General features: G+C 41.5%; 1 protein-coding gene across 3 annotated transcripts in view; it reads right to left on the bottom strand.

Annotated features, from left to right (window-relative positions):
* The window catches only part of klhl29 (kelch like family member 29), a 192,817-nt gene that overhangs the window by 80,722 nt on the left and 86,877 nt on the right, over positions 1 to 25,218 (bottom strand). For all 3 annotated transcript variants that reach the window (XM_029496549.1, XM_029496551.1, XM_029496550.1), the window contains exons 4-5: positions 14,011 to 14,158; positions 10,701 to 11,225 (exon numbers count right to left, since the gene is read on the bottom strand). In XM_029496549.1, the coding sequence (XP_029352409.1) occupies positions 10,701 to 11,225; positions 14,011 to 14,158 (673 nt within the window). The remainder of the gene's footprint in view (positions 1 to 10,700; positions 11,226 to 14,010; positions 14,159 to 25,218) is intronic.

Below are 25,218 nucleotides of genomic sequence, written 5' to 3'. Positions count from 1 at the left end.
CAGGTTCAGTTCTACTTTGAGGACTCGCCTCAAGAATGAGATGTGACCTTAAGCCACATAACATCACAACTTTAACAAATACCAGGTTATTCTCCAGGCCCTCAGTCAGGTAGCTTGCCCACTGTGACATTTCATCATCCAAAGTCAGAGTTTTCACTTGACAGGAGCTTTTATCTCCCTTGGCAATGGGAGAAAACAACAAGACCAAGTTGTCTATTAAAGGTCTCAAAGCAAAACTAGACATAAGTAATGATCATATTCAAACAAAAAGTTGGCTATACTCACACTGAATAGAGCAAGGACACTTCTACAGGCCACAGGGAGCTGAGCCAGCTATTAAAGGTATTACAATGTGCAGTGGTTGGAGGAGGTGTGCTTGTTTGGCAACAGAACATTTCATATTGCTACAATCATGAAGGTATTGCAGAGCCAAAACACCTCATTCTTTTCACTTATTCTACAAATCACAATAAAACGAAGTGCCCATAACATTTCAATTGTGAATGTATTCATTTATATTTCATATTCAATCCAGCATAAATAAGTGATCTGTAAGTGAAGTGAAGGTCTGGCAGCACAGCAGCATAGTGGTTAGCGCTGGTGCCCCACAGTAAGAATTGTCTAAATTGTCTGTAGGTGCGAGCCTGGACTGGTGACATTTCCTGGGTGACCCCGCCCTCATCCAGTGTGATCTGGCATGGATGGATGAATGAATGAAAGTGGAGGTCTGTAATGTAATCATCCCCAAAATACTGTATTTCTAATACAAAAAATGCAACACTTGAAGATAAGCTGGCCAAGAATGCTGGGAGAGTTCCGTTTTGTGTAGGACAAAGAACCCCTCAGTGTTGTGGCCATGGCCCCATGAATACAAGATCAACAGTTCAATGATCGATGTTAGACCACTCCTTGAAGATGCCATTTGGGAAATAATAATGCACGGCTGCAAGTGTTGAAAATTCTCCATGGGAATTATGTGCATATCCCTTTGAGAATAGCTGTCAAGTTGTTTTAGCTTTTTCACGATATCTGAAATAAAACTAATTACAAACTTTACCCGAGTCCCAGAAAAAAGTTCAAAGTTACCTTATCCTCCGCTGCCCTGTAGTCTGCAACCAACCACCTCAGCTGTGCCAGGTCTTCTACCCTTCACATTTAGGCCCATGCTGGTGGCTAATGACACATGCAGGTGTATGTGTGAGAGAATGCAGATGTGCCCAGCTTGTCTTACACCTCGCTTGTGTTTATGACTTTGGTTTGTGCACATTCTTTACAAGCTTTTCACAAGGGTGACACTTGCCTCTACAGGCTACATTTCTTCCAGGTTGACCCCAAGGAGCAGGGCAGCACAGCTACACACACCAAAAGACACACCGCAATACAACAACAACAACAAAAATTCCCATGTTACCAGTGCAACTGAAGATAAATGTCACATCTCCCCCTAAAGACAATGTGTGTTTACCGGGTAACTTTGTGAAAGTCACAGCAGCCTGAGCAGAAAGGTTAGTGGCGGGGTTAGGTTGTATGTGGGAGTCTTCTCAGCAGACTGCACACCTGAGATGAGCTCCCAGCTGACGGTGGAGTCAGGCGAGTAATCTTTGCATTTCATCATATTTTTGTCTCCTCTTTCTTTCACTCCTCCCTCTCTCCCTCTTTCAACCCCTCTGTCTCTCCCCAGGGTCAGAGAACAATCTATTAGACATCTCGGCTGCTCCACAAATTCTGGTTGTGTCCAGCATGCTCCAATGCTTATGTGTAGCTGGTGCATTCTTGCGAAGTTAGAATCTACGTTTAACTCTCCAAGCACGCTGCATTACATAAGAAAACTATGTTTGTATCAGACAAAAAAGCGTGGGTACAACGATTACTGCGGCTGAATAATGATAATAATCAACAGTAAAAATCTGAGCTGCAGTCTCTAGCAACAAAATGCATTCTGTAACTTAATATGGCACCAGCTTATTGCTGTTTCAACATCTCATCCTGGTGTGTCTTACTGCTAAGGAAGACTTTAAGTCTATTTAGCTTACAGAGTGCAGCACTAGCCTGCAAACATCTCCTGATTGCAATTCAGGCCATTATCATTTGTCTGTGTCACCAGCGAATTATATATCTTCACATGCTAAGCCTGTTGCTAAGTCTGCAGAATAATAAGTTGGACAGGGGAGCCATTCTTGCTAATGTCTGGTCCTGTCATTAGTATTTATTAGATGCCCTGCATGCATTATCAAACCCATTTAAAAGTTTCTGCATAGGAAAAAAGTTTGACTATCCACTTAGATACGTGAGCACAGCGTAAACATTACCAAACAAATATCGTGGAACTGGATTTCTTGCTGAGATGCTGCAGCACATCTGCTTCTGTTTTGGCTACTGAGTGCCATCCCTGCCTTTTTTTTTTTTTTTTTTTTTGGAAAGAAACATCCACTATACACAGGCGTCCTGGAAACATCTGCTGGGACTGCATTTCGCCTAATTGATAATGCATTACTACTTATTCCATTGCTCGTGTGAGAGATAACACATTAACATCTGACTTGTCACGATTAATCTCGCCATATTAGATTGTCTCTGACATGAGGTGTTTGTGATTCAGGTCCATTTGAGGTTGTAATCTGCATTCACTTTGACACTACTTTACACCCAAATCAATTTAATCCTACAAAACTGAGGGCGGTGGATGTCTTATGGAGGCAAGTGGCATAGATTCAGTTTGAGGCCTCTCCTGAATACTCAATGCTTGATGCTTCAGTTCTTAGAAACTGTATCTGTGTCAGTGTGTGTGTATGTGTGTCTGTTCTAAAATCTGAAACCAGCAGCAGATGAAAATATTAAATTTGGTCAACATATTCCCCTTAAGAATAATGGAAATAGTGATGTGAATTTATATTCTAAGTTAATTTATTGAACTTGAATTTAAATGCAATTTGATTTGAGACACTTGACTTCCTCTGTGTGATGTCACTAAACGTATTACACTTTTGCACAGTAAAAAAAAAAAAAAAACCATGTTACCTATGCTGATGCAGCCACAATGCCCATCATGTTGATGGGGTGGTCGAGGTACCCACTAAGTCATTACTACATTTAAAAATATACAATTATATTCCCAGTACTGATCAAACTATGCCCATTTTCACATGTGCTACTACCGCACAGACATGTCAAACTGTTATCATCTGGCTATATATTAAAAAAAAAAAATCTATTCATTTGGCAATAATCCATTGGTGATCCTTTTCAAGTATTTAACATTAGAAATTTGGGTAACTCTGACCCAGAGTCTGTGCACTCCCAACAACTGGACACTTTATGCTGTTACTCTGTAAAGACCAGCAGGACCAAAGGAAAAAGCAACCAGATTTGTTGCTCCAGAAAAAGCAGCTCCATCTAACAAAGAAAACATTGCAATAAGTTTCATGTAAAAAATAGTATTGGCTCCGTACCAAAATGCCTGGATTAACACAGTGACAGAACATTCCTGATTTAGTTACACAACCCAATGGCTTTTGAGCTGTTTAATATAATATTCTGAAATGGTATTTTATTTCATTGCACAATGCAGGATAAAAAAAAAAATGTTACAGAAAGGCACAGAAAGCATTTGAATTTACCTAGCACCATTGGTACTATTGGTTATTGATCTAAAATGTATTTAATTAATAAAAACTGAACTACAGCAATAAGGACTGAAGATAAAATTACTACTATTAGTTCTTTTTAAATCATAACAGCTTTGATAGATAAACTATGGGGCGTCCACAGATGTCAACTTCAAAAAGCAGCAGATGATTCAAACACAGTTATAAAGATTCCAAATGAAATATTTAGTACTCACAATTCTCAAACAACTAGCTCTGGCTCAGACAAAAAAGGGCAGACTTTCTGTAAAGACAATGAGCAAAAGAGACTGAAAAAATATTGTGTGTTTTAGATAAAGATAGCTATCTGATCTCATTCTCAGTCCAGCTGTCAAAGGCAAATGAGCAATCTGGGAAAACTATAAATTCTTTTCCTCTTCAAATCTTTCTGCTCTTAAATTTGCCAATCTCACTTTGCTAACTGAAGCATTACCAAGTTAAAAAAAAAAAAAACTAACAAAAAACAACCAAAAAAAAACAAAACTTAAGACTAATAGAAACTGGCTAACAAGTCCATCCAGCATCAGTAGAGTGGAGAAAGCCAGGAGGGACAGAAAGAAGTTAGAGAGGCATGGAACAGGTGGCAGCTACACTGGGAAAGGAAGATAGAGAAGAGAGAAAAAAAAAAAAAGAAAAAAGAAATGGGAGGATGAATAATGAGGATAAGCGAAAAAAGCAGAGGCCATAAGTGGGCACAGGAAGCAGGTGGATGTGAAGATGATGGGGGGACTGGAGAGGATGCTGACAGACAACAGCATGGGAGGGGTGGTGTCAGGAGTGGGAGTGGAACTGAGTGAGAAGCAACAGACAGACAATAACAGTGAAGAAGACAGATGAGGAGGATGGGGAGGGTGGAGAGTATAGGTTGAGGAGAGGACGGAGGAGGGAGGGAGGCGTAGATATGGTGCCCCTTCTAGCGTGGCAGGGAGCCGGGCGGCTGCTCCTTGGCTGCACTGCGTCTGTGATTATGCATGTAGCAGCCAGGCTGTCAGGCTCCAGGTCTTGCGACTGTGCCGCCACTGAGCTTTATCTTGAAATCCAAGTGATTAATGAAGCTGGTGCTGTGTTCTGCATAGTGGAGGTGGACGAGGGATGATCAATCTTAATGAGCTATCCGCCGTCCCTATATTAACTGTGAGGGGATATAATGTATGGGGCTCCTGGCGGGGCTCCTCTCCTTTAAAATACGATAACGAGGGAGAGAAAGAAAGAGGGCAAGCAGCTTTACTTCCTCCACTTATGACACACTGCTGCTGCTCACCCCACGCTTCCTCTCCTCCCCTCCCTCTTCTTTTCGCTCACTCCTGAGAGCCGGAGCAGTACTAGAAACAGTTAGACATCTCAATGGAAGCCATGCTTAGCAAAGTTAAAGAGACAGTGTCAGGTAGCTGCTCGGCAACATTCGAACACCAGTGCAGTGGTCTCTCCAGGCCACTCCTGCCATTTTCAAATGAGATGTTGGCAGTAGATATCATTAATAAGCAACCCCCACATGGACTCCTAAGCCAAGGTTACTCATAAGCATAACGCAGTGGTATCGCATGTATTCATTTATGAGAATTACCTGCACATACTGAGTTCACAGCAATTGGAATAAATTTTAGCCTCATTAATAATTTGCAACATTCCCAGCCCTTGTGAATCCTTTTCAGTTGCCGCTAGAGCTATCAGGAACCAAGGAATGCAAGAGAAAGAAAAATCCTTTAAAATCCATGCATTTCATATTTCCAAGTTAAGCCTCTTTTGTAATCATAATAACCCTAGTTATGCTTTAGCTAATCCTGATGTGGATAGCTTTAAGATAATCACCCAGCACAACCACTGACTTTAATTAATTTGCCACTGCTTATTCTGAGTACCATGAGCCAAGTCAGCACATTGGAAATAAAAAAACAAACAAAAACACACCCAAAAAAAAAAAAAAACAGCTCTCACGCCAAATTTAGTACAATCACCCTGGTGATAAGTATACTTTTGTATCATTTGCAGAGAGGATGTACCAGTCTTGATCCTTCTCTCACGCTCTACTGAGAAAAGGATAGAGATGGACAAAGAGGTAGAGGAAGGAAAGGGGAGGGTTTAATTAATGTGCTTGCTGTGATTAATGGTCTCAGTGTGGCTATCACAAACTGGCTCTGTTTTTAATAACTGGTTTGAAAAGCCTGTCAGGCCAGCAGTATATTCTTGTTGTTGAATTAAAATGAGTATTTATATACTAGAAATACTACAAATAATACGGTATGCTTTATGTCAACTTACTAACTGTAGCTACTTAAGTCTACAGACAAACACCTCCAAGGTGAGAGGGGATAGTACTCCACAATGTCATTATTGCACACGGTAGTAACATAAAGCAGTAAAACTGTAAACACGGCAAAATAAAATAGCATGTCCATTCTTAAATAGGCTCTGATAAGGCGTGATAAGTCTCAAGAAAACAAGCATGCATCTCCCTTAAAAGAGAACCAGCACACACAGCCTGGCCTTGTAAAAACTCCCTCTCTCACTAATTTGTTTATCTATAATTTCCTTGCTTAGAAGAGATATTTCAGTAATGATGTGGTCTCAGCAAAGAATCAATATGGATGTGGACAGTAGTGCCACAGTGCCAATATACTCTGTCCAAAAGTAAATAAATATGAATACATAATTAAAGACTTATAGAGACCAAAGCTTGAAGGAAACGAGACAGATCCAGCACAGGAAAGCTGAGCTAGTGCCGCATCTGAGTTTGTGCCAGTTTCACTGGGGCAAAGTAAAAACACTCATCTTAACTGAGCAAGGCATCTTAATTGCATTCACTAGCAGCTCTGGAGCCGCTCTGTCCCCAGATGATGGCTGATGTGAGCTGACTAGAAGATGAACTTCCTGGGCAGCAAGCAGAGGCTGGGTGCTGCCGAGTGTGTGATGGTGGAGGAGTATGTCCATGTGTGCCCCTCCTCTCTAATAATAGTTTGTGCATTTTCTCCCTGGGTGCATTTTATGCATGTGATCATCCGTGTGGGTATGTGCATCCTGACAACGCATGTGTATCTGTGTGATAAAGAGGAGAGAATAGGACCAGTGAAAAGCAGCGAGGTGGAAAGAAGCATTAAAATGTTGTTTGACATGAGAAAAGAGACGAAGAGTTGCAGCACATGCTCAGCAGCACATGGCTTCACAGATCCGTCTGTGACTTTCAAACTTCGCTTTCAGCGTAAGCTTCTAACACGCACAGAGACTGTAGCCCCGCTTCATCATCCATATATTTTCTGAATTTTACGAATAAACAAAAAAAAAAAAAAAAAAAAGACAGACAGCATCGTCTTTGAACACAGCACAGCTTGGAAAACAGTCTGAAAAATGTCATTTGAGTGGCATGAAGAAGTTCAAATTTATGAAAATGTACGCATTTTTCAGTCAGGGGCTGCCTTTAAACGGTGCTCAATCAGGTTTGCAGTGAGTCCATCCCTGCTGAGCTCGGCACTAGCTTCCCCCAGCTGATATTCATCAGGGCAGCCATCGATTTTAATGACTTGGTCAATAGACACACACTGAATCTGCTCACAGCTTCTCCCTCTCTCTCATGTTCACTCTCTCTGTACCTCTCTCGCCTCTATTGTTGCCTCCTCCTATCTCCTGCTCATATGATTTTTTTCCCCTTTCTTATTATTGCCCCTTTCAACAACAACAGTCAACCTATATCCCATTTACATAATATGCTGACAGGTGTGATGGCTGCAGATCAAGTCACAGGTGTGGATGCTTAGCTAAATGTGCAGACGCTTTTTGGAAAAAAAAAAAAAACCCAAAACAAAACAGTTTTTATTTGGATCATATCTGAAGAGAAATAAGAGGAAGACAATAAAAATGTGCGAAGGTGATTAAAAACTGCCAAGACAGTGTGAAGTTTGATTTGTGCACTATGACTGGCAGGTATTATGAAATGCCATGCTGTGGCTGGAGAAACCAGGTAGCTACATCACAGCCTGGTAACTGCCATATCTCAGTAGGTGATGAGGTTAGGGCTGCCTTCAAGCTGCTCTGTGTGAATCCTCATACACATCCAGGCACACAAACATATGGCATTTACACAAGCGTAAACAAACACACATTTTATATATAGCAAAACAGAAATACAGATGGACACCAAGACAACGCACAGACAGACACACACACACACACACACACACTCACAAAGAAGAGCCCACAGTTGTTGATGTGCCCACTGATGCAGAGCGAAGACAAATTGCTCCCTTTGAAGGCAAAGCCAAATCAAACATGCAGTGCGATTTCTGTCACTGTGGTGCTTGACTTTAAGGCTGTTATGCTGACATCTGACAAAATATGCATGCAGTCACACCCAAAAAGATGTGCGCAAACACACACGTCCACGCATGCGCACGCACCCACACCCACCCACACCCGCACACCCAGCAACCTGTTGTGAATATGGATTAAACAGGAAGAGTTCTGTCAGCTCCACAAAGATCCAGGACTTTGTCAGTAAGGGGCTGTAAAACCTCCACAGCACATCAGTGCTTTCATTCATTGTGCATGCACACTCAAACTTTTTTTAATGCAGGAAATATCATTCAACTAATGGCTTCAGTATTTAAACTGCCTGTCTAATAATCACCTCTGAAAACTCCCAGATGCAAAACAGTTGACCAAGGTTTTGACCATTGCAAGAAAACATAACAGAAGAAGTCTTTCAGTATCCAAAGAGCCGCCAGTAATGGACACATTTTCCATGTTAATGTCTCGATTTGCTTGGGCCTTGTCATTTGTTAGATCTATTTGAGGATGATAACTCATCAGCTATTCAAGCAAAGTATCCCACATGTCAATCCGTGGCACAGCGCGAGTTTGGGCATCTAATTTATTCTCTTTTTTGGCATGCCAGACGCCTTGACAAGGCTCATCCTGAATGAGTCAACTGATGTCCAGTTTGTGTGTGGGCCAGTTGTGTGTGTGTGTGTGTGTATGTATATATACACACACAAAATAAAGCCTGTGTATGCTTGTGCGAAGCAACAGATGGAAAATATGACACACACACAGACAACTCTATGTGTCTGTGTGTGTGTGTGTATCTTGTGGCTTCATTTGCTTCCCTATTTTTATGTGAGATGTGAATCTAACACTCTGTACACTGGGATCAGATTTGCTAGACTCTTATCCACACCACAGCCGTTAGAGGGCTGCAGAAACACTGAACAATAACCTACAGCTGACTTCTTCTCTCCTCAAAAACTGCTTTTATTTGTTTTATTGTCTGAGTAGAAAGCGCCAACAGCAGGTTGGCAAGATAATTATGACATAAATGAGCCATAATGCAGGTCCAAGAAATTACCCTCAGTGTTTACTACCATGCCAGAGCAGCAGAACACTAGGTACCCTTTCCATAAAGATATGTAGTCTTAATTGATTTAAGACAGAATACATAAGTCCTGTGTGAGCTGGGGATTTGGAACTTCGAGAAAACACTTAGAAAAGAAAGAAAGAAAGTGGAAGTACCTATCAAAGATCATCAGAGGCAGAGTACAGAAAGATCAAGGACGGTGTGCAGAGTCTGAAGGGAACGGCTTTCAGGGTAGTATTGTTTTCTTGTCAGCATATGTGTAATCAGAAGAGGTCTCAGGGCTGCTTACTTACTCTGTCCTCAACACCTGCTTAGTAATATCTATTCAATGCCAGAGATGGAGAAAGTGCTGAAATGGTTGAGGAGTTTTAAGTGCCTCTATATGTAGGTTGACCTTCATAGATAAAGTACAAGAGCTTTCAAGTATGCATGATGTCTTGATCCTGCATAGTTAGCCAGCTTTTGACAGCTTCTGACATCTGACAAACTAGATGTTAACTTTATCATTAGATTAAACCAAGAAACAGCCGACAGCTGAACAATACTGCCATTTCAAATGGATCTTTACAAATACTGTCTTTCCAATTAAACTCTAGCTTCATTGGACTGGTCAATAAATTTTGACATGTGCATGGTTAATGGATCACGACAGTCTATTCAACCTAAAAGAAGCTAGAAGCTCTCATTCAATAGAGAGTGGACTACGCAGACAAGCTCGTCTAATTATCCATTTCCAATTCTACCTGCAGTCTCATTTCAATGTATCACAGGCAGCCCCCAAAATAATTGCTTTTTTGCAATCTACAAGTTCATTTGCACACATTTTATTGATCAAAATGAATCAGGAAAAAGAAAACAATCTAAACCTAAATTAAAAGCTTCATTAAATGTGAAAATTGGTCGGGGAATTGCGAACATCTGTTTCTAGTGGCCTGCATCATAAACTCCAAGGTTAAACCAAACACCAATTTACGGCTTGCAGACTCAGTTAGAGCCAGAGCAGTGAAGCACCTTCACAAACACAGCGCAAGTCAACAAGCCTCCAAATGATTTTGAGAGCGAAGAGGCCAGGGACTGAAAGCTCATCCTGCATCCTGTTCAGCAGGGCTTGCAAGCATGGCAACTCAGAGGACTAAAAAGATAAACCTGAGATGCCTTAAAAGATTTCAGGGGTGCAGATGCTGCTGTTGTACAGTATTCTGAGAGCAGCACAGCACATACTTTTTCCCCTAATAACCCAAAGCAGGAAGTATTAAAGGTTTTTTAGAAGCCCTTGTCTCACTGTTACTTTAGGTGCTTCTCCGTTCTCTGCGACCTTGGAGCAGCTTTGAAGTGAAATGGCTCCGGTTGCAAGTTGTATTTTAACAACCGCTTGCTTGGGTGTTTGTGGCCTTGTTTACGACTGTTGGCATCAGAAGCTGCTCTGGTGTAGCAACGGGGGGGCAGAGGCCTATGTGTTTCATTCTAGCCCTACCCTACACAAGGTGAGATCGCAAGGAATAGAGAGCTAAGACTACATTGATTTAATACCCAACACCTCCGCAGCTTGGGTTCACTTCTGAGCTTAGTTGCCAGCTCCGCTTTGATTTAGTGTTTGAAAGTTAGTCATGAAAGATGCGTATCTTGCAGACGGTGGGCCTAAAAAGCTAAAATAAATAAATAAATAACATAAAGCTTGCTGTACAGAGTGCTGCAGCTGAGGGCATGCTTACCTTTTGGATGTCCTGGGTCACTGAACTCGTACTTCCCCATCCCAACTGTCCGCAACATTTGCAGCCCATTAGGACCATCTTGATTGTCTGTAGTTGTTGGCTGTGCCTGCGCTGCTGCTGCCTGTCCATTGGTCAGAGGCAGGGTGGGGGGCTGGATGAGGCCAGGGTGGGAGGTTAAGTGGCCGTTACCCATTACACTATGTGGGCTTGGCTGAACCACCTGGTTGGCTTGGGCAGTGAGGGCGGATGGTGTGACAGTGGGCTGGGCTGAGGGGTACGGAGGTTGGCTGGGCATGCTCAGCACCATGGAGGGTGGTTGCTGGGTTGACTGTGGCGTCAGCTGGAAGTGGGCGGTCATGAGTGGGTGTTGCGGGGGCACTGGTGTCTGGATGGATGGGGTAACTCCTATGATGGGGGACTGTGCAGTCACACTGTGGTTGAACGAAGGTGGCTGAGGGAGAGCGTAGGTGTGGGGCAGGAGGCTGGGCTGGCTCACTGCTGCTACTGGTGCAGCCCAGGTTGGACCTAATTCATAAATAAACAGAAGAGCAAAAATAAATTATTTAAATGTATATCCAGCCGTAACACCACAAAGCAATACCAAAGTGGATGTATGTAGAATTCAATGGCGTAGGCTCATTGTTACAACATGCTAAGCTATAGACAAAGCCAAAAACAAGGCCAGAGTGATGATTTTAAGTCTGGTATTAGATGATCAAATAGAGACAGGAGACAGAATGAGAATACAGACTTCAGCTTCAGTCTGTTCCTCTCACACCACAACTGTCAAGTGTGCTGCTCTGCTTCAGTCACAGTTTGTTTTTGACTTGAGACTTAATATCAAGCACAAAATATTTGAAGCGATGAACAGATCTGTGCTAAGATCAACATCATAATAAGATTAAGAGATTTATTTTGCAACAGGGTGAGCAAATGCTTTTCTGAGAGTGAAAGTATACATGTTGAGCGCATGTGGCAGTCAGCACTATTATCTACGACGGAGTCTGTGTTGACTCAGACACTCTGAGCTGATCATTGGGACCGGGCTGCTGAGAGTGTTCTGTGAATATGTGGCCTTATTGGACGTCAACACTGCTTCGCTGCTTCACTCATTGGCTCTTGCTCCTTCATCTCTAACTCCTTCTGCCATGGTCCAAATTCCTAAAATAGCCCACCACTCTGTTGAAGGGCCAAAGGCTAAATAGCAGCATGCAAAAAGCTAAGGAAGAAAAGGGAAGCCCACATTATTCATAATACTAACCCTGCTGATAAAACAGTCTGGGCAGAGGGGAGACGAAAGGGACAGGGAGATAAAAAGAGTGCGAAGAAACGAAGGATGGAGCCAATGGTGGGAACAGAGAGCTCCAGAGGACAGTACAGTTCAGTTCATAATTCATGTTATTGAGCTAATCGGCATCAACACTGTATTTCATTTCCCCTTTTTTGTAGCTGATCATGATAAAAGGATTCTAATCAAATGGGTGATAATATTAAGTCAAAAATATTATGATGCTTCAGGCTTTCAATGCAGCGATGGAATTGATTAGAATTTGATATTTATACTTGGAGTCTGTGGTCTTGTCCTTCAATCTTTCTCCAATCTTGCACCAGAAAAATATCAACGTTTTTACTTTATTTATTTATTTATTTATTTTTTGAGTCAAAGCTTTTCATTTTCATGACCTAACATCAACCTTGAGTGAAAGGGCTTGCTTTGAGTGAGACATGCATAAACATGTAATGCATGCAAGAGCTGTGATTGTAGTCTCCCATCCAAGAACTAAGATTTTCAAAAGTGGCAAATCCATTTTTTGTTTTTTTATTTGTTTACCCTGCAATTTTCTTAAGTCTGAAGCATCAGATCAAAACTGAACTATTTTTGTCCAAAAAAACTCCACAAAAAAAAAAAAACAAAAAAAAAAAAAAAATTTTTCAAAGACAAACTTTCTTCAGTATTCACAAGAGTGAAGTTTCTGTCTATAGAAACTGTTGATTAATTCTGCCACAGTTGGCAGAGAACTTTCTGGCAACACAGTTCAGTGAAGTGTGGGGAGGAGCTGGCATCGTTGCAAATGCCAGTCACAGTTTGGAGTAGCACGCACACAAATCAATATGCAACACTATGCTCGTATTTGAGTGTCATATGCGACAGTGTGCTGGGTCGGTGACATCTCACTCCCTTCATATTTCATTCCAAGCTGTAGTATGGGTGTGGGACCTGTGGTGGTGGGAGGGGATGGGCTGGGAGTAAAGCCTCGTTCACTTACGCTCAATAATTCAGCCAGACCCTCAATGCACAGCAGGAGTCTGTAGCCAAACAGCAGGGGGGCCCACCAGAACGGGAATAAAAACACACCTCCATACTCCCCTATGTGCTACATAAACTGAAGAACTATTGAATAATTAATCCAAAAACCCATCTATATGTAAGATGTGCTAATTATAATGTAGACGTGAGCTGAACAGGAAGCAGGAATTGAAAAATGTTTTCAGCACGATGCTTTGCTGCCACAGAGAAACAGCTTCCTGAATGTGGATTTGCTAAGCCAGAATTTCCACTGGAACAAGCTCGGTGCCAGTATCATTCTTAAATGAGACACATTTGTGATGAGCTGGAGGCAGAGGCCAGCAAAGCAATGGAGGGAAATTAACTGCTCTAGGGTAGAGCCATTCTGGGTGAGTTCATTACAATAAGAGTAAAAAACTTCAGCACTGGCTTAGCTCATTAATGTCGCATGCACGTGCTGCACTGCAGTGCCGCACGTTGTAAAGAGGCATGAATAGAATAAGGTCGACATCTAAATTAGACCTAGTGGACATCATTTGGAGGACTTTCCGCAGTGTCACTACACAGGTTTAATTTAGATTAAATCAGCTTCAGTTAGTGGCACAATAACATTAACAAGGAGAATAAAACGAGAGCAGTGACAGGGTTGGGAAGGACCAGTATAGTTTTATAGCTTTCCATTTTGTTATAAACTTCTTGATATCACACTGAGATTTCTATATTTATATGCGTAATTAGCTAATTTATGTAAAGATGGCATTTGTGCATGCACAGTTTGCACAATTGTGCTCGTAAAGTGTGAATGTTGTGGAGGCAAGCATGTATTTTATGTAGCGCAATACAGCCAAATTGCCTCATTAGCATCAGGCGCTGGTGAAACGGGCCTCGGTCGTGTGCAGCCCAACTACAGCGTGCAAGAGTACTGGTGATGTGAAACTTACATCACGGTAAGCTCACCTCAGGTAGAGCTAGTGGTTCTGTGAACGTGTCTGTAAGTGCGGGTGCACGTGTGTGATTCATTACCGGTGGGCTCACTGTCTCTGTGTTGCTTGGCAGGGGGTTCATCTGTATCCCATGGCGTGAGCTGGTTGATGGGCGTCTGTCCCCACCTCACCCCTGGAGCCAGCAGCAGTCCTGGGGCCTGGCTGTCTCCGGGTGACAGACCAGAGACCTGCAGAACAGCAGCGAAAACAATGTGGCTGATTAGCATTGTATGAGAGAAAAAAACTGAACCTTGCAGAGATCAGAATAAAGCACTCTCCGCCCCCTGATCTCCAGAGCCCACACAGCACAGTATTTTTCTAATTCACTTCAACAACCGTAGTTTAAATACAGTAGTCTACTTTTTCCTTTGAATAAAAAATACAACTAACCACGCCATTCAAACCGTTTTTTAAGGTTTTGAAGTGAACTGTGATGATGGAGCATGGCATATAATTAGCCGTGAGCAAGGGCTGATTATAGACTTTATATAATGGCAACAAGGGAAAAAAAATCTTGTTCACAGCCTCGAGAGTCTTTGTAGGATATTTCTCTTTTCCTATAGAATTAACTATTAACTTTTTAGTGTGGGATATATTAAAATTCAGATCTTTCCCCCTCAGATCGTGTATATCTTAATTTTGCAATGAATTAAACATTGCATTCAGTCAAGTGGAATAAAATACTTCTGAACACTAATACAACAAATAGAATAAGAAAGAAAAATAAATCCTTTTGCAGGGATGAGGGGAAAAAAAGAAAGAACACATTTCTAGAAAGAAAATGAAAATCCAGCTGACAATGCATGGGGCAGTAAATCCAATGCAACTTCTCCAAACCAAACAATGAGTTCTTCAAGCCTTTCTTTGTACCCACATCTCTAATATTTTCCTCTGGTGGGGGAGCAGGAAATGTTATCGAGCAATCCCAGGTTGATGAAAACACAAGGTCAATCACCACTGGACCCCTGAGCAATATTCGCTCTCCATATCTGCAGTTTGGATGCTCGGTCTAACAACCAGGCAGGAGAGGGCAGAGCCAAGCCTGATACCCCAGCTCACCCCAGCCTGCCTCCTGAGTTAATAGAAAAGACCCGGTCACCAGGCCCTTCCTGTGTCCTCCCGGCCGATCCCTGCATCCTTCAATTCCATTATCCTCCCTGACCCGGCATCCACTTCATCAAGCACACCATCATGCATCCCAACAGCTGTGTTGGTGAAGGCTGACAGAGTGTTCGCCGACTGCAGGATGACACAAAGGCAGTACCGACAGCAGATTACAGCACATGAATGTCTATATATCTGATCCATCCAGTTTCTGAGAAATATTAGCCCTCTGTTTTAGGATGGATGTATCACTGAACCTTTAACACTCAGACACATTACACGGTCGTAATGCAGCACAAGTTCCTCCCTGAAGTAACCAACTTCACACTTTCAGATGTGTATCAGTATTTTCACGGAAGGGCAGAGAATCAAATAAAAACAAACTGCATAAAAAAAACACAACTCACTATTACGCTGAATGCAGCAGGAGTGTCCAAAGCGCTGATAAAGTGCTTTGGTATGGCAGGCAGAAGCCAGAGAAAAGTTTTTCCTGGATTTTATTGATATTTATTAAATGCAGGGAGGGAAATAGAGGGAACCCTGAGCTTGTTTCTATTCAACAAACTGGTCCCGTCTAGGGGTAATGGGAAACCATGACACCTGAAGTGTTTTACTTATATCCAGTCTATTGCTTCTGTCCTTCTTGTTCACGTTTTCATCTTTCAAAAAACTCCAAAGGCTTGTCTTTTTAATGCAGGGTGCTTGGTCTCCATGTGCCGAAGCAGTTTTGAAGGCTTCATTGGCTCATTTGCTGGCCTGTCACCTCATATTAAGCAGAGCGGGCTCGGTGCGGGAGAATCACCTGTAGAGCTAGACCCCTATTTCGTCTTTTAAAGACAGCTTTCTTTTTCTTGGCTTAGGCTAAGTCTTAGGTGCTTCTTTTTCTGTCTCTGATTGTTTTTTCGTTTGTTTGTTTTTTTCACCATCCAAAGACATAATTTTTGCGTTAATTTGTGACTCAGACTAAATAGTTTTTATGTCTGAGTGTCAGTGGTTGTTTGTCTCTGTCTGTCCCTGTGTGTTGGCCCTGTGATTGGCTCCAGCACCCTCAGAAACAGATAAGCAGTAGAAGATGAATTCACTCATTCATTTTTGCTAGCTTGTGGGCTTATTTTTAATATATCACATGACCGAGACGAGTGTCTTGACACGTGTCCAGAAGCGCAGATGGATGCATCTGGTAACTTTTTTCTAAATTAAACATCTTTCAGACTCTGATAATCAATAAAAAAAAAATGTATTCAAATAACCCACAGACCTGTTACCAGTCTGTGAGGCCGGTGGGTTGGGAGCTTTAACTTACTTAATCAATCTATAGTGAGTTATGTGAGAGTCTTTAAGTGCTAAGAGCAAAAAAAAAAAAAAAAAAAACAGTAAAAGGAAACATCTCAAGGCAACCGAAAGAACAGAGTGATGGATTGAGAGAACGAAGCTGGGTTTAGGGGGGAGACGGACTGTCAGGTCTTTTTGTCCAGTTCAACCTGTCAACTTCAGACAAAAGAAAACTGAAACGGTTTACTCAGAGAGCGTCCTAAGTGCTCAATTCCATCTGAGAATCTTGGAGCCTTGGGGAGGGGAAATTCAGAGCATTTCAAAGGTGAGGGAAGGTGAACATTTTCTTTCTACAGCCCACTATTTGATTTAATGAGCATTTTTCTCCCTTTCTGTGTTTTATTGTATCGCTCCCCAGCAATGCTTCTCGCCAATACTACCAAGTCCTCCCCAACTCACAGGACTCAGAGCGTTCGTTTAACCCTGCCATATTGTCTCATTAATACTCCCACCTATTTAACCCAAAGCAGAGGCAGCAAAAAAAAAAATAAATAAATAAAAATCTAGAAAATTTTCTCTTTCTCAGAGCCAATCCATCTGCCACAGATTTTTTTTAACCAGGAGAAAAAAAAAAAAAGGATCTTCGTCAGCGCCATCACATCATATCAGCTGGACTCATGAACAATTTTAACTTGAAAATGATCAAGGTTAGATAGGAAATACACTCCCGCAGACTCATACACACTGGAAACACAAAAGCGTGTATGGACACACAGCAGGTGGAAGGCGTGTGACTATACACATACGCCCACACACAAACACACATAATAGGAGATATCAGATCGGTTGTTTATTAAGATGGTAGACTTGCCGCAGGCAGGCAGGAAGGCACTGTAGGTTCTGGGACAGCGCCTGCCATTTTCTCTCAATTTTATTTGCACTCCCTATTTCTAGTCCCCTCCTCCCCAGCCGCCCATTATCACCGGGCAGCAGATGGTTTCCTCTGACTCGACAAAAACCATGCTGGAGAAAAAGGACGGGAGCCAGATAGATAATTTTTGAGTCGTGCCAAGCCATTCTGTGTTTGTTGTCAAGCTGGCTAGGGAGGGTTTTTTTTGTACTGTACGCAATATTCGTGCATATGGACAACATACTGCAAGTGGGGAATAGTGCACTTACTAACAGACGCATGCAATACAGCAATCACCTTTGGGCACATATACACGAATCTGCATGTACAACTGCTTGAAGAATTTCTTCGTAACCAGTCAAACATTATCTGGGTCGGCACAGTGCAAAATGGGATCTATCTGCCTGATATTGGCTGATTGTTTGTCTTGCTTACAAAATATTCAGTATACTGAATAATCACGAGTTGAACAACAACAAAGAGAAAAAATGCAATCTTGAGAGTAGAGAGTTTATTTTTCACAGACAAAATATTTAAATTATTGATTCTTAAAATTAATGCTGGTTAATTTTCTTTTGCAACTAATGAACTAATCATTTCAGATTTGTTGATTAATTACAGAAAATGAGGTCAGTTTCCATCAAGTAGACTTAAGCTGCCTTTAATGATGCATGAAAATTTCTGGGGATTGTTTAATATTGTGCTGTGCCCAAAAAAAAACCAAAAACCAAAACTATCCATCTGATTCTCCGGTACGCAGGTATGAATGAGCACTCATATGCGCACACAGCAAATCTAGAAGGGTCTCGCTGCCATCTCATACCACTGAATGCTGCAGACATGTCAGAAATGGTGTAGTGAAGGCAGGAAGATAAAATCAAGATATATCAGGTCTAAATATCTGCTAGCCCTGTTCCATCCAGGCAGCAGAGACAGCAGTCTGATCCTGGCTGGCGGATATGGTATTTTCTTGGGCTGACGTTGACAACTGTCACTATGCTCACACTGCCTTCCTGCAACGACAAGCGGCATTATTGTGCTGACCAGAACCTCTTGCTGCAGGCCACCATCTGCTGTTAGTACATCCAGGAGGGGCGTAGCGATGATCCAGGGCTCTGGGCTTTGATTGCTTTGAGTCATCCACAACTTCTACATCCAAATAGATAGAGCGTGTTTGCTCATGGTTTTATGTTTGCCTTTGCATTTTGTTTGGGCCAGGCCTTGTCTGCACGAGTTATTACACCAGTTCAATCCTGTAACAACACAAACTAGGACGCCACGGAGCACCGACACCATTAAGATTCTGCATAAGCTCCAGCTGTTTGTAACCGTTGGGCTTGTGATATGGGCCTGTACACCTAAACATATAACGCTCCCAATGACTTAAGAGAAGGCTTTTGCTTCCCTAGAGAGATTACTTTATTGCTCAACTCACAGAGAAAAAGTAAGAAAGAGAAAAGGGGAGAGAGGGGTAGACAGAGAGAGAGAAGGATGAGTATGTCTATAACACCCTGGTCCCAGTGGGGTAAACAACATTACAGCACACACTGATCAAATCAACTAACTGCTATGAGATTTGATAACAGGTCTGGTTGGGGGGGAAAAAAAAAAAAAGCGCTGTAGTGAGAGAAAAGCGAGGTTTAGAGAAAGCGTGAGATGAAGAAAAAAAGAGAAAGGCTGCAGGCTTAAACAGAGAAAGGTGATTGTGCAAACACACAAACACACACAGAGCAGGTCAGTAACAAAAGCACAGAGAAAGGCTAATCTCGTGAAATGTCATTAGCACATCTGCCAGACACAATGAGATAGCAATGAGCCGGGTGCAGGCCAGTGCTACACCGGTTAATTATGTCCTACCTTTTAAGGTTCAATGTTTCTGTGGTAGCTACCAGAAGCTCTTTACACTCAAGGAAAATAACAGAGTACTGGTGAGGAGGAGGTTTACTGTTCCAGGAAATCATTCTGTTGGTATGGTAATCAGGAAGCTGTTAATGTGGGATTGTGGTCTTGAAAGGTTTATCTGTTCTTGTATTCTGAATGGAGGGAAGAGGAATCTTACAGGGTTTCTGGTGGTCCAGTGTGAAGCTGCTACTGCAACTTCATCTAAATGCATCTTGGAAAATATACCTCCACGATCAGCTGGCTATCTCCAGAGAGATGAGTATACACAAACGTAATCTTAATCAAAATTCTGATAACCGCAGTCGCTGGTCTGTTTTTCTATATTGTGCACACCCGTAAAATAATATCACATTGTAATTCAAAACCATGATAAATCATAAAAAACAGTATACGCACGCAAGGAAATGAAATTCAACACAGACAAGAGTGGCTTTTTCTTCCCTTTGGCCAGGCATGGCTAGATACAGTGAGTTTGGCTGAAATGTGGAGAGGGATGGAAGTAATGGTTTCCCTCCGAGAAAAGAAAGGGAAGGAAAGAGTGAAGGATTGAGAGGCAGAGTAAGACACATCCATCCATCACAGAGCCTTGTATCATTGCCTGTGACAGATCATTTTCACTTTTTCTAAAATGGAAGGAAAAAAAAACCAAAAATGTTTTAGTCCTCTTCCATCCAAAGCTCCAACCAAGTGTGGTCCTAAACTGGCCAGGAGTAATAAGGAGGGTATAAAACAATTCTTCTTTGGACATTATTCACTTATTGTATAGCGGTATGTCCTTTCCATGACAACGCACTGACACCTAAATGTGAAGTAGATTTGTTCTGGGCTTTCGTCATAATGGCGCTGAAAGCTGGAGCCGAACCACGGGGAAGCTGTGTCCAATCTATTAGACTGGAACATAGCACAGCATCTGAAAAGTAAACAAAGAGACTACCGCGCAATTTTTGGCAGGCATTTTAAATTGAGTAGCACACCAAAATACAGAACAGCGTGATGCCATACACAGAATAAGGTGTGCATTCAGTACAATGGCTGTGCACTGAAGAGGCAGAGAGGAAACCTGGGATATATTTCTTTTACTGTAAACAATCTGGGGTATTACTTTTAAAAATGTGAAGTGACACTGCAATTACAGAGATATACACAGCTCTAGGGACACCGTATAATGTTGCATTTCGGGAGCATTACACACAATTCTCGCTTGTGTTTGAACTTAACAGCTAAATCTTTACTGACACTTATAAACAGAAATATTACCAGTGATAACTGATTGCCACTTTAGCTCAGCTGTTATAAAATCCCACTCTGCAAAAAAAAAAAAAAAGGAAAAAAAGAAATAATAATAATAATAATAATAATAATAAATCACTTTCGAGTGGCACCAAACTGAAAAACAACAATCTTTAGGTCCGATGCCTGCATTACGTGATCGGTCTGTCAAGCATTCTTACTGAGAGGGAACACACCACCGTCAAAAGGAAGAAAGGAAATATTTAGTGGAATGAAAATTAGATAATACCATTTGTGTTTTAACCGACTCAAAATCTAAAACATTGTTTAGCCGAAAATATGTCGAAAGGGGTCAATCCGTGTTTCAGTTAATGCAGTAGGTGCCTGCCTCTTCTTTAAGAAATAGAGCAATTTAACTTAACTGTAGTCATTTGCACCAAAAAAAAATAAATAATTCACTGTACAAAAGACAAATTGCAGCCATTACTGGTGATTGACAGTACACTGGCAGCTTTTGACCTAAGATTTGAAAATCCAAACAAATTGAGTCCTTCCAGGTCCCACTTAACACTGACCCCTGGCTACATGACAAAGCGCACATAATGAAAAACACACAACACAAAAGCCTGGCCTGGTGTATATGCTACTGATGCACCAGAGAAAGGGCTACGGTTACAGACTCTGTAATTTCAAGCCCCAGGCCAAACGACTGAAGGGGAACGGACTTCACTTCCACTGAAATTCCAGCAAAGATGCTCCGACAGCTCAGTGGGCTCCTGGCTCAACGCACACGTTCTGGAAAAAATAAGAAGTGTGATCGCAGGGGTGAGGCCGACAAGCTTCAGTGGAAATGCAGTGCTTGGAAACCCCATCTAATATCCCATGAGTTCACCGAGGTTGCTGCACTTGCCCTTCAAACTTTACCTCCACCCGACCTCTTCTTGTGTTTTCTTTTCTGTTGCAGATAGCGTAAGTGGCTGAGCTGTTACACCATCATGAACATGGCTTATCTGCGGGACGAAGAACCATAGAGAGGCTTCTTAGAAAGGGTGACTAGTGTTTGGACATGTGAACTGTGGAGGCTTCCTTATGTCATGGCAACACCTCCCAGAGGAGCATGTCAGAGAGCATGTTGCCCTCCATGGGCACAGACCGGGACAGTGAGAGACATAGGGCTCCAGCAGGCCATGACCCTGCCTGATATTCAGTGAGCGTTTGGGGAACAAAATATCCACAGCCTGTCACAGCAACAGCCTTGGTGACTCAGACACAACGGCGCAGCTTGCTTCCTGTGAGGGAAATTGCAAAAAGCAAAATGACTATGTCAGGCCTTGTGTGTGTGTGTGTGAGAACATTTGTAATACACATGTGGCTGAAATAAATGAGTGTTAACTGGGCAAACATCCATTTAGCGCTAAAGAATAAATTGAATTTATATTGATAATGCGATATGAAAGGAAACAATATCTACTGTGCCAAGAGTTGCAGTATAGGGACTTTCAAAATAAATGAAAAAAGCAGCCCAAACAATGCGATGTTTTGGCACATGAACATAAAGCACGGCTGGAAATCAGTGGAAAAAGGCAGTAGAAGAATTACATCACAAACGGAACCTTACATAGTAGTTCGTTTTGCACAGTGGTTCAGTGTATGAACAGCCAAAGGTTCTCATTACATCAGATGAATAAAACCTTTCATGGTTTTTATAAATATTTGCCTCCAGAAACGTAGTGAATGGGAAAAAATAAGCAAAGAGCCAACCAAAGTTGAGGAATTGTTCGTGTCATATTCAGAGGGAGAATAAAAAAAGGGGGGCTCATTTAAAAAATGTAGAAAGCAATACGATATGAATCCAGTGTTAATAAATACCATCTTAACTCTGTCTCTCCATTGCATTGACATCCATATTATTATGGAAGACTACAACTGAAACTAGAAAAATTTGAGAAGAGATGGGAACCAATAACACAAATGATAGAACTCTCAGCACCTCAGCAACATTTTTTTTTTTTTTTAATTCTCTAAGTAGCAACCGTTTCTGATTTGTTAGTACACCTCTCTGTATTATTGGACTGCTCAGGATGAAGTTAGAGGATCTAAATAAATATTGTTTACATCTATGTAACGTTGTCAAGAGTTGACATGAAAGGTGGTATTGTATGTATGACGGTATGTAATAATGTTGATCTGAGTGGACTGTAAACTGAGAGGGGTGTGATTTTACATAGATGTATCTTCATGTATTTTAAACTATGTGGAATAAACAGAAATTTAGAAAAAAAAAAAAACCTTTCCTTGATCTATGACACAAAGCACTTCAACGCTGCCTTGACAGTCGGTTGTTTTGTGAATGCCGTCTTCATTTGAACATTACAGAATGTAAAGTTTTTATGAAAAGCCCTTGCACGTCATGCTTTTACCGAATCTTTGCCTCTTTGCACTTCCCTGAGTCAGAATGAGTTAGGTGTCGTGTTTGAGAAAATAATGGAAATGTTTATCATTTATTTAGAACAAAAACTATGCTTTTTACATTTTTGCGTCCTTTCTCCTTTCCCGTTCCTTCAACCATAACCTTACACTACCACTACTGCTCCTTCTCTGTACTTTGAATTCTCTTGAATAGTAACTGCCGCAAGGATGTGATGAGAGGGCAGCACGCATTGCTCCTGAAAGACATTTGCATCGCTCACTGCAGGAAGGTTCAAGCCGACTGTGGAGTCCAGCAGCCAGCGTGTCCGCTAACAACAGCTAAAGGTTGAGCAGATCATTCTAATTCAGCAATTACTTTTTTTTTAATGCATTTGACTTAGAAAGAGAAACCATCTGAGCTATGTTTTAAAGCTTTATAAGAATAGCAAAATATTTTAAACCAATTCTGTGATGCATTCATATACAGAGAGATTCGAAAGCCTTATAGAGCACACAGGCAGTTAGATACCACTATGGTGCCTCTGGAGCCTCTTATTGACTTTCACTGGGCACTGAAAGTCCTGGCAGACAAAGAAGCAGCCTTTGGTCAATAGGGACTGAAAGTACAGAACAATTGGGTGTCTGGCCAAGACCCCTTCTGGTCTGACAAAATGCCCAAATATGAACTCTGAAAAGGCTCATCTCAAAGCAGATGGCGAAAAAAAAAAACAAAACAAGCAAGGCTGTATTTTGTATTTTATAACTTAACACACATGTACAGCAGGATCTACTCTGCTGAGAGCGTCATACTGAAACATATTACAACGTTACATCACCTCAGCACCTGGAAGGCAAAATCTCTAATCAGACTAAAAGCACACGTAATTAAACTGAAAACACAGGCATAGCCAATGGCTGGTATTTGCTGCAAATGTGCTTAATTAATGATGCAGTGCTGCAACATTATGCCAGCACAATGGCCAAATTCATCAGCTTTACTCCTACGAACTCCAGACATTGAATGAATGTGCCAGTCAGCCACACAGATCTTATAACCTTTCATTGTGGTGCCTAAAAATAGTCACATTAAATCATGTACAGCAGAATCTGCACTACGGCATCATCAAGTCAAGAGCACTCATGACTCCATTAACGTATATAATTACCAGTGTGCCTAGAAGCCTCTTACAATCTGTTATTTTCACTTCCTTTTCATACACAAGGAAGGCATGCACTTCAAGCCGACACCTGCGTCCCACAGGCTAACATGCCCATGTTGTGTGTTAAATGATAATTTACTTCATGCAAATGTTATAACTTTGGATCACATTTCGGAAAAACAAGTTCACATGAAGCGATGCAGGGGCAGCCACATGTGTAACCTCTGGTAGTGTTCTAGCCTTTGAGGTCTCAGTCTTGGAGCTCCAGTCCTGCTCCCCCAGGGTTTAAGAAGAGACTGAAAGACTGGTTTTATCCCACAAGATGAAGTGGTCAGTGCAGCTCTGTTCTCCTGCAGGCACAGGGGGGTGTCTATACAGAGCGCTGCTTGGGGTAAGATATACACTGGAGAGACATGCTGGGATCATTAGGGATCCAAAAACCTTAAAGAAACTGAGAAATAGCCATGAACTACACTGCGGCAGGTGGATAAACAGACTTTCACTTGAATTATGGGAGGATTTTTTAGGTGAAAAGCTTTTCTGTCTGTTTGGAGCTGCCTTTCAACTGCCTGTGAATGAGCTTCTCTTGATTTGGTCTAATGTTGTTGGGTTTTTCAAATGCAAATGCTATTCTATATAGATGGCAGAAGTAATTTCAAGGTCCATATCCTGTGTTGAAAGTTACAATTGATGAGAAAAATTAGGATGTTTTTGAGGAGTAGTAGGTGTCTCCATGCTCATTTGGATTCTTAAATGCAAATAGTTTCGGTAGAAATCCCAAAACACACCAAACTGACAAAACAACTAGTTAAACGGCAACAACTACAAAAACGTACTTCTGGTCTTCTTAAAAACACAAGTCCTAAAAGTCCTTTAATCATTGATTCCATTTATTATAGCTATAAAATTATACATGCTCTACGACATTAGAAAGTCAAGGATTTGAAAAGTGTTTTTTGTTGTTTTTTTTTGTTTGTTTTTTACTTTTTTTTTTTTTTTTTTTAAATCAGAAAAACTTTGTCCAGTCTATAAGAGTAAACTTGAGAGTCACACTTCAATATAGTTTTTAAATCAGTCCTAGTGCCAGTGAAATGGGAGGCTTACAAAGGTTTACTTTGGATCACTCTAGCGGGTACATGCATGCATCAAATCTATGAAAACTGGGGCTTGAAAAACCAAACAAAATCTTTCTTGAAATGCCTTTTTAGGCTGATAGGCCTGTGGCACTCATAACATGATTTGATTCTGTTTTTTTTTTTTC

Source organism: Echeneis naucrates, chromosome 24 (assembly GCF_900963305.1).
Source record: "Echeneis naucrates chromosome 24, fEcheNa1.1, whole genome shotgun sequence".
Lineage (NCBI taxonomy): Eukaryota > Metazoa > Chordata > Actinopteri > Carangiformes > Echeneidae > Echeneis > Echeneis naucrates.
The sequence above is the reverse complement of the archived record's forward strand: the minus strand, read 5'-3'. Positions and strand labels throughout refer to the sequence as shown.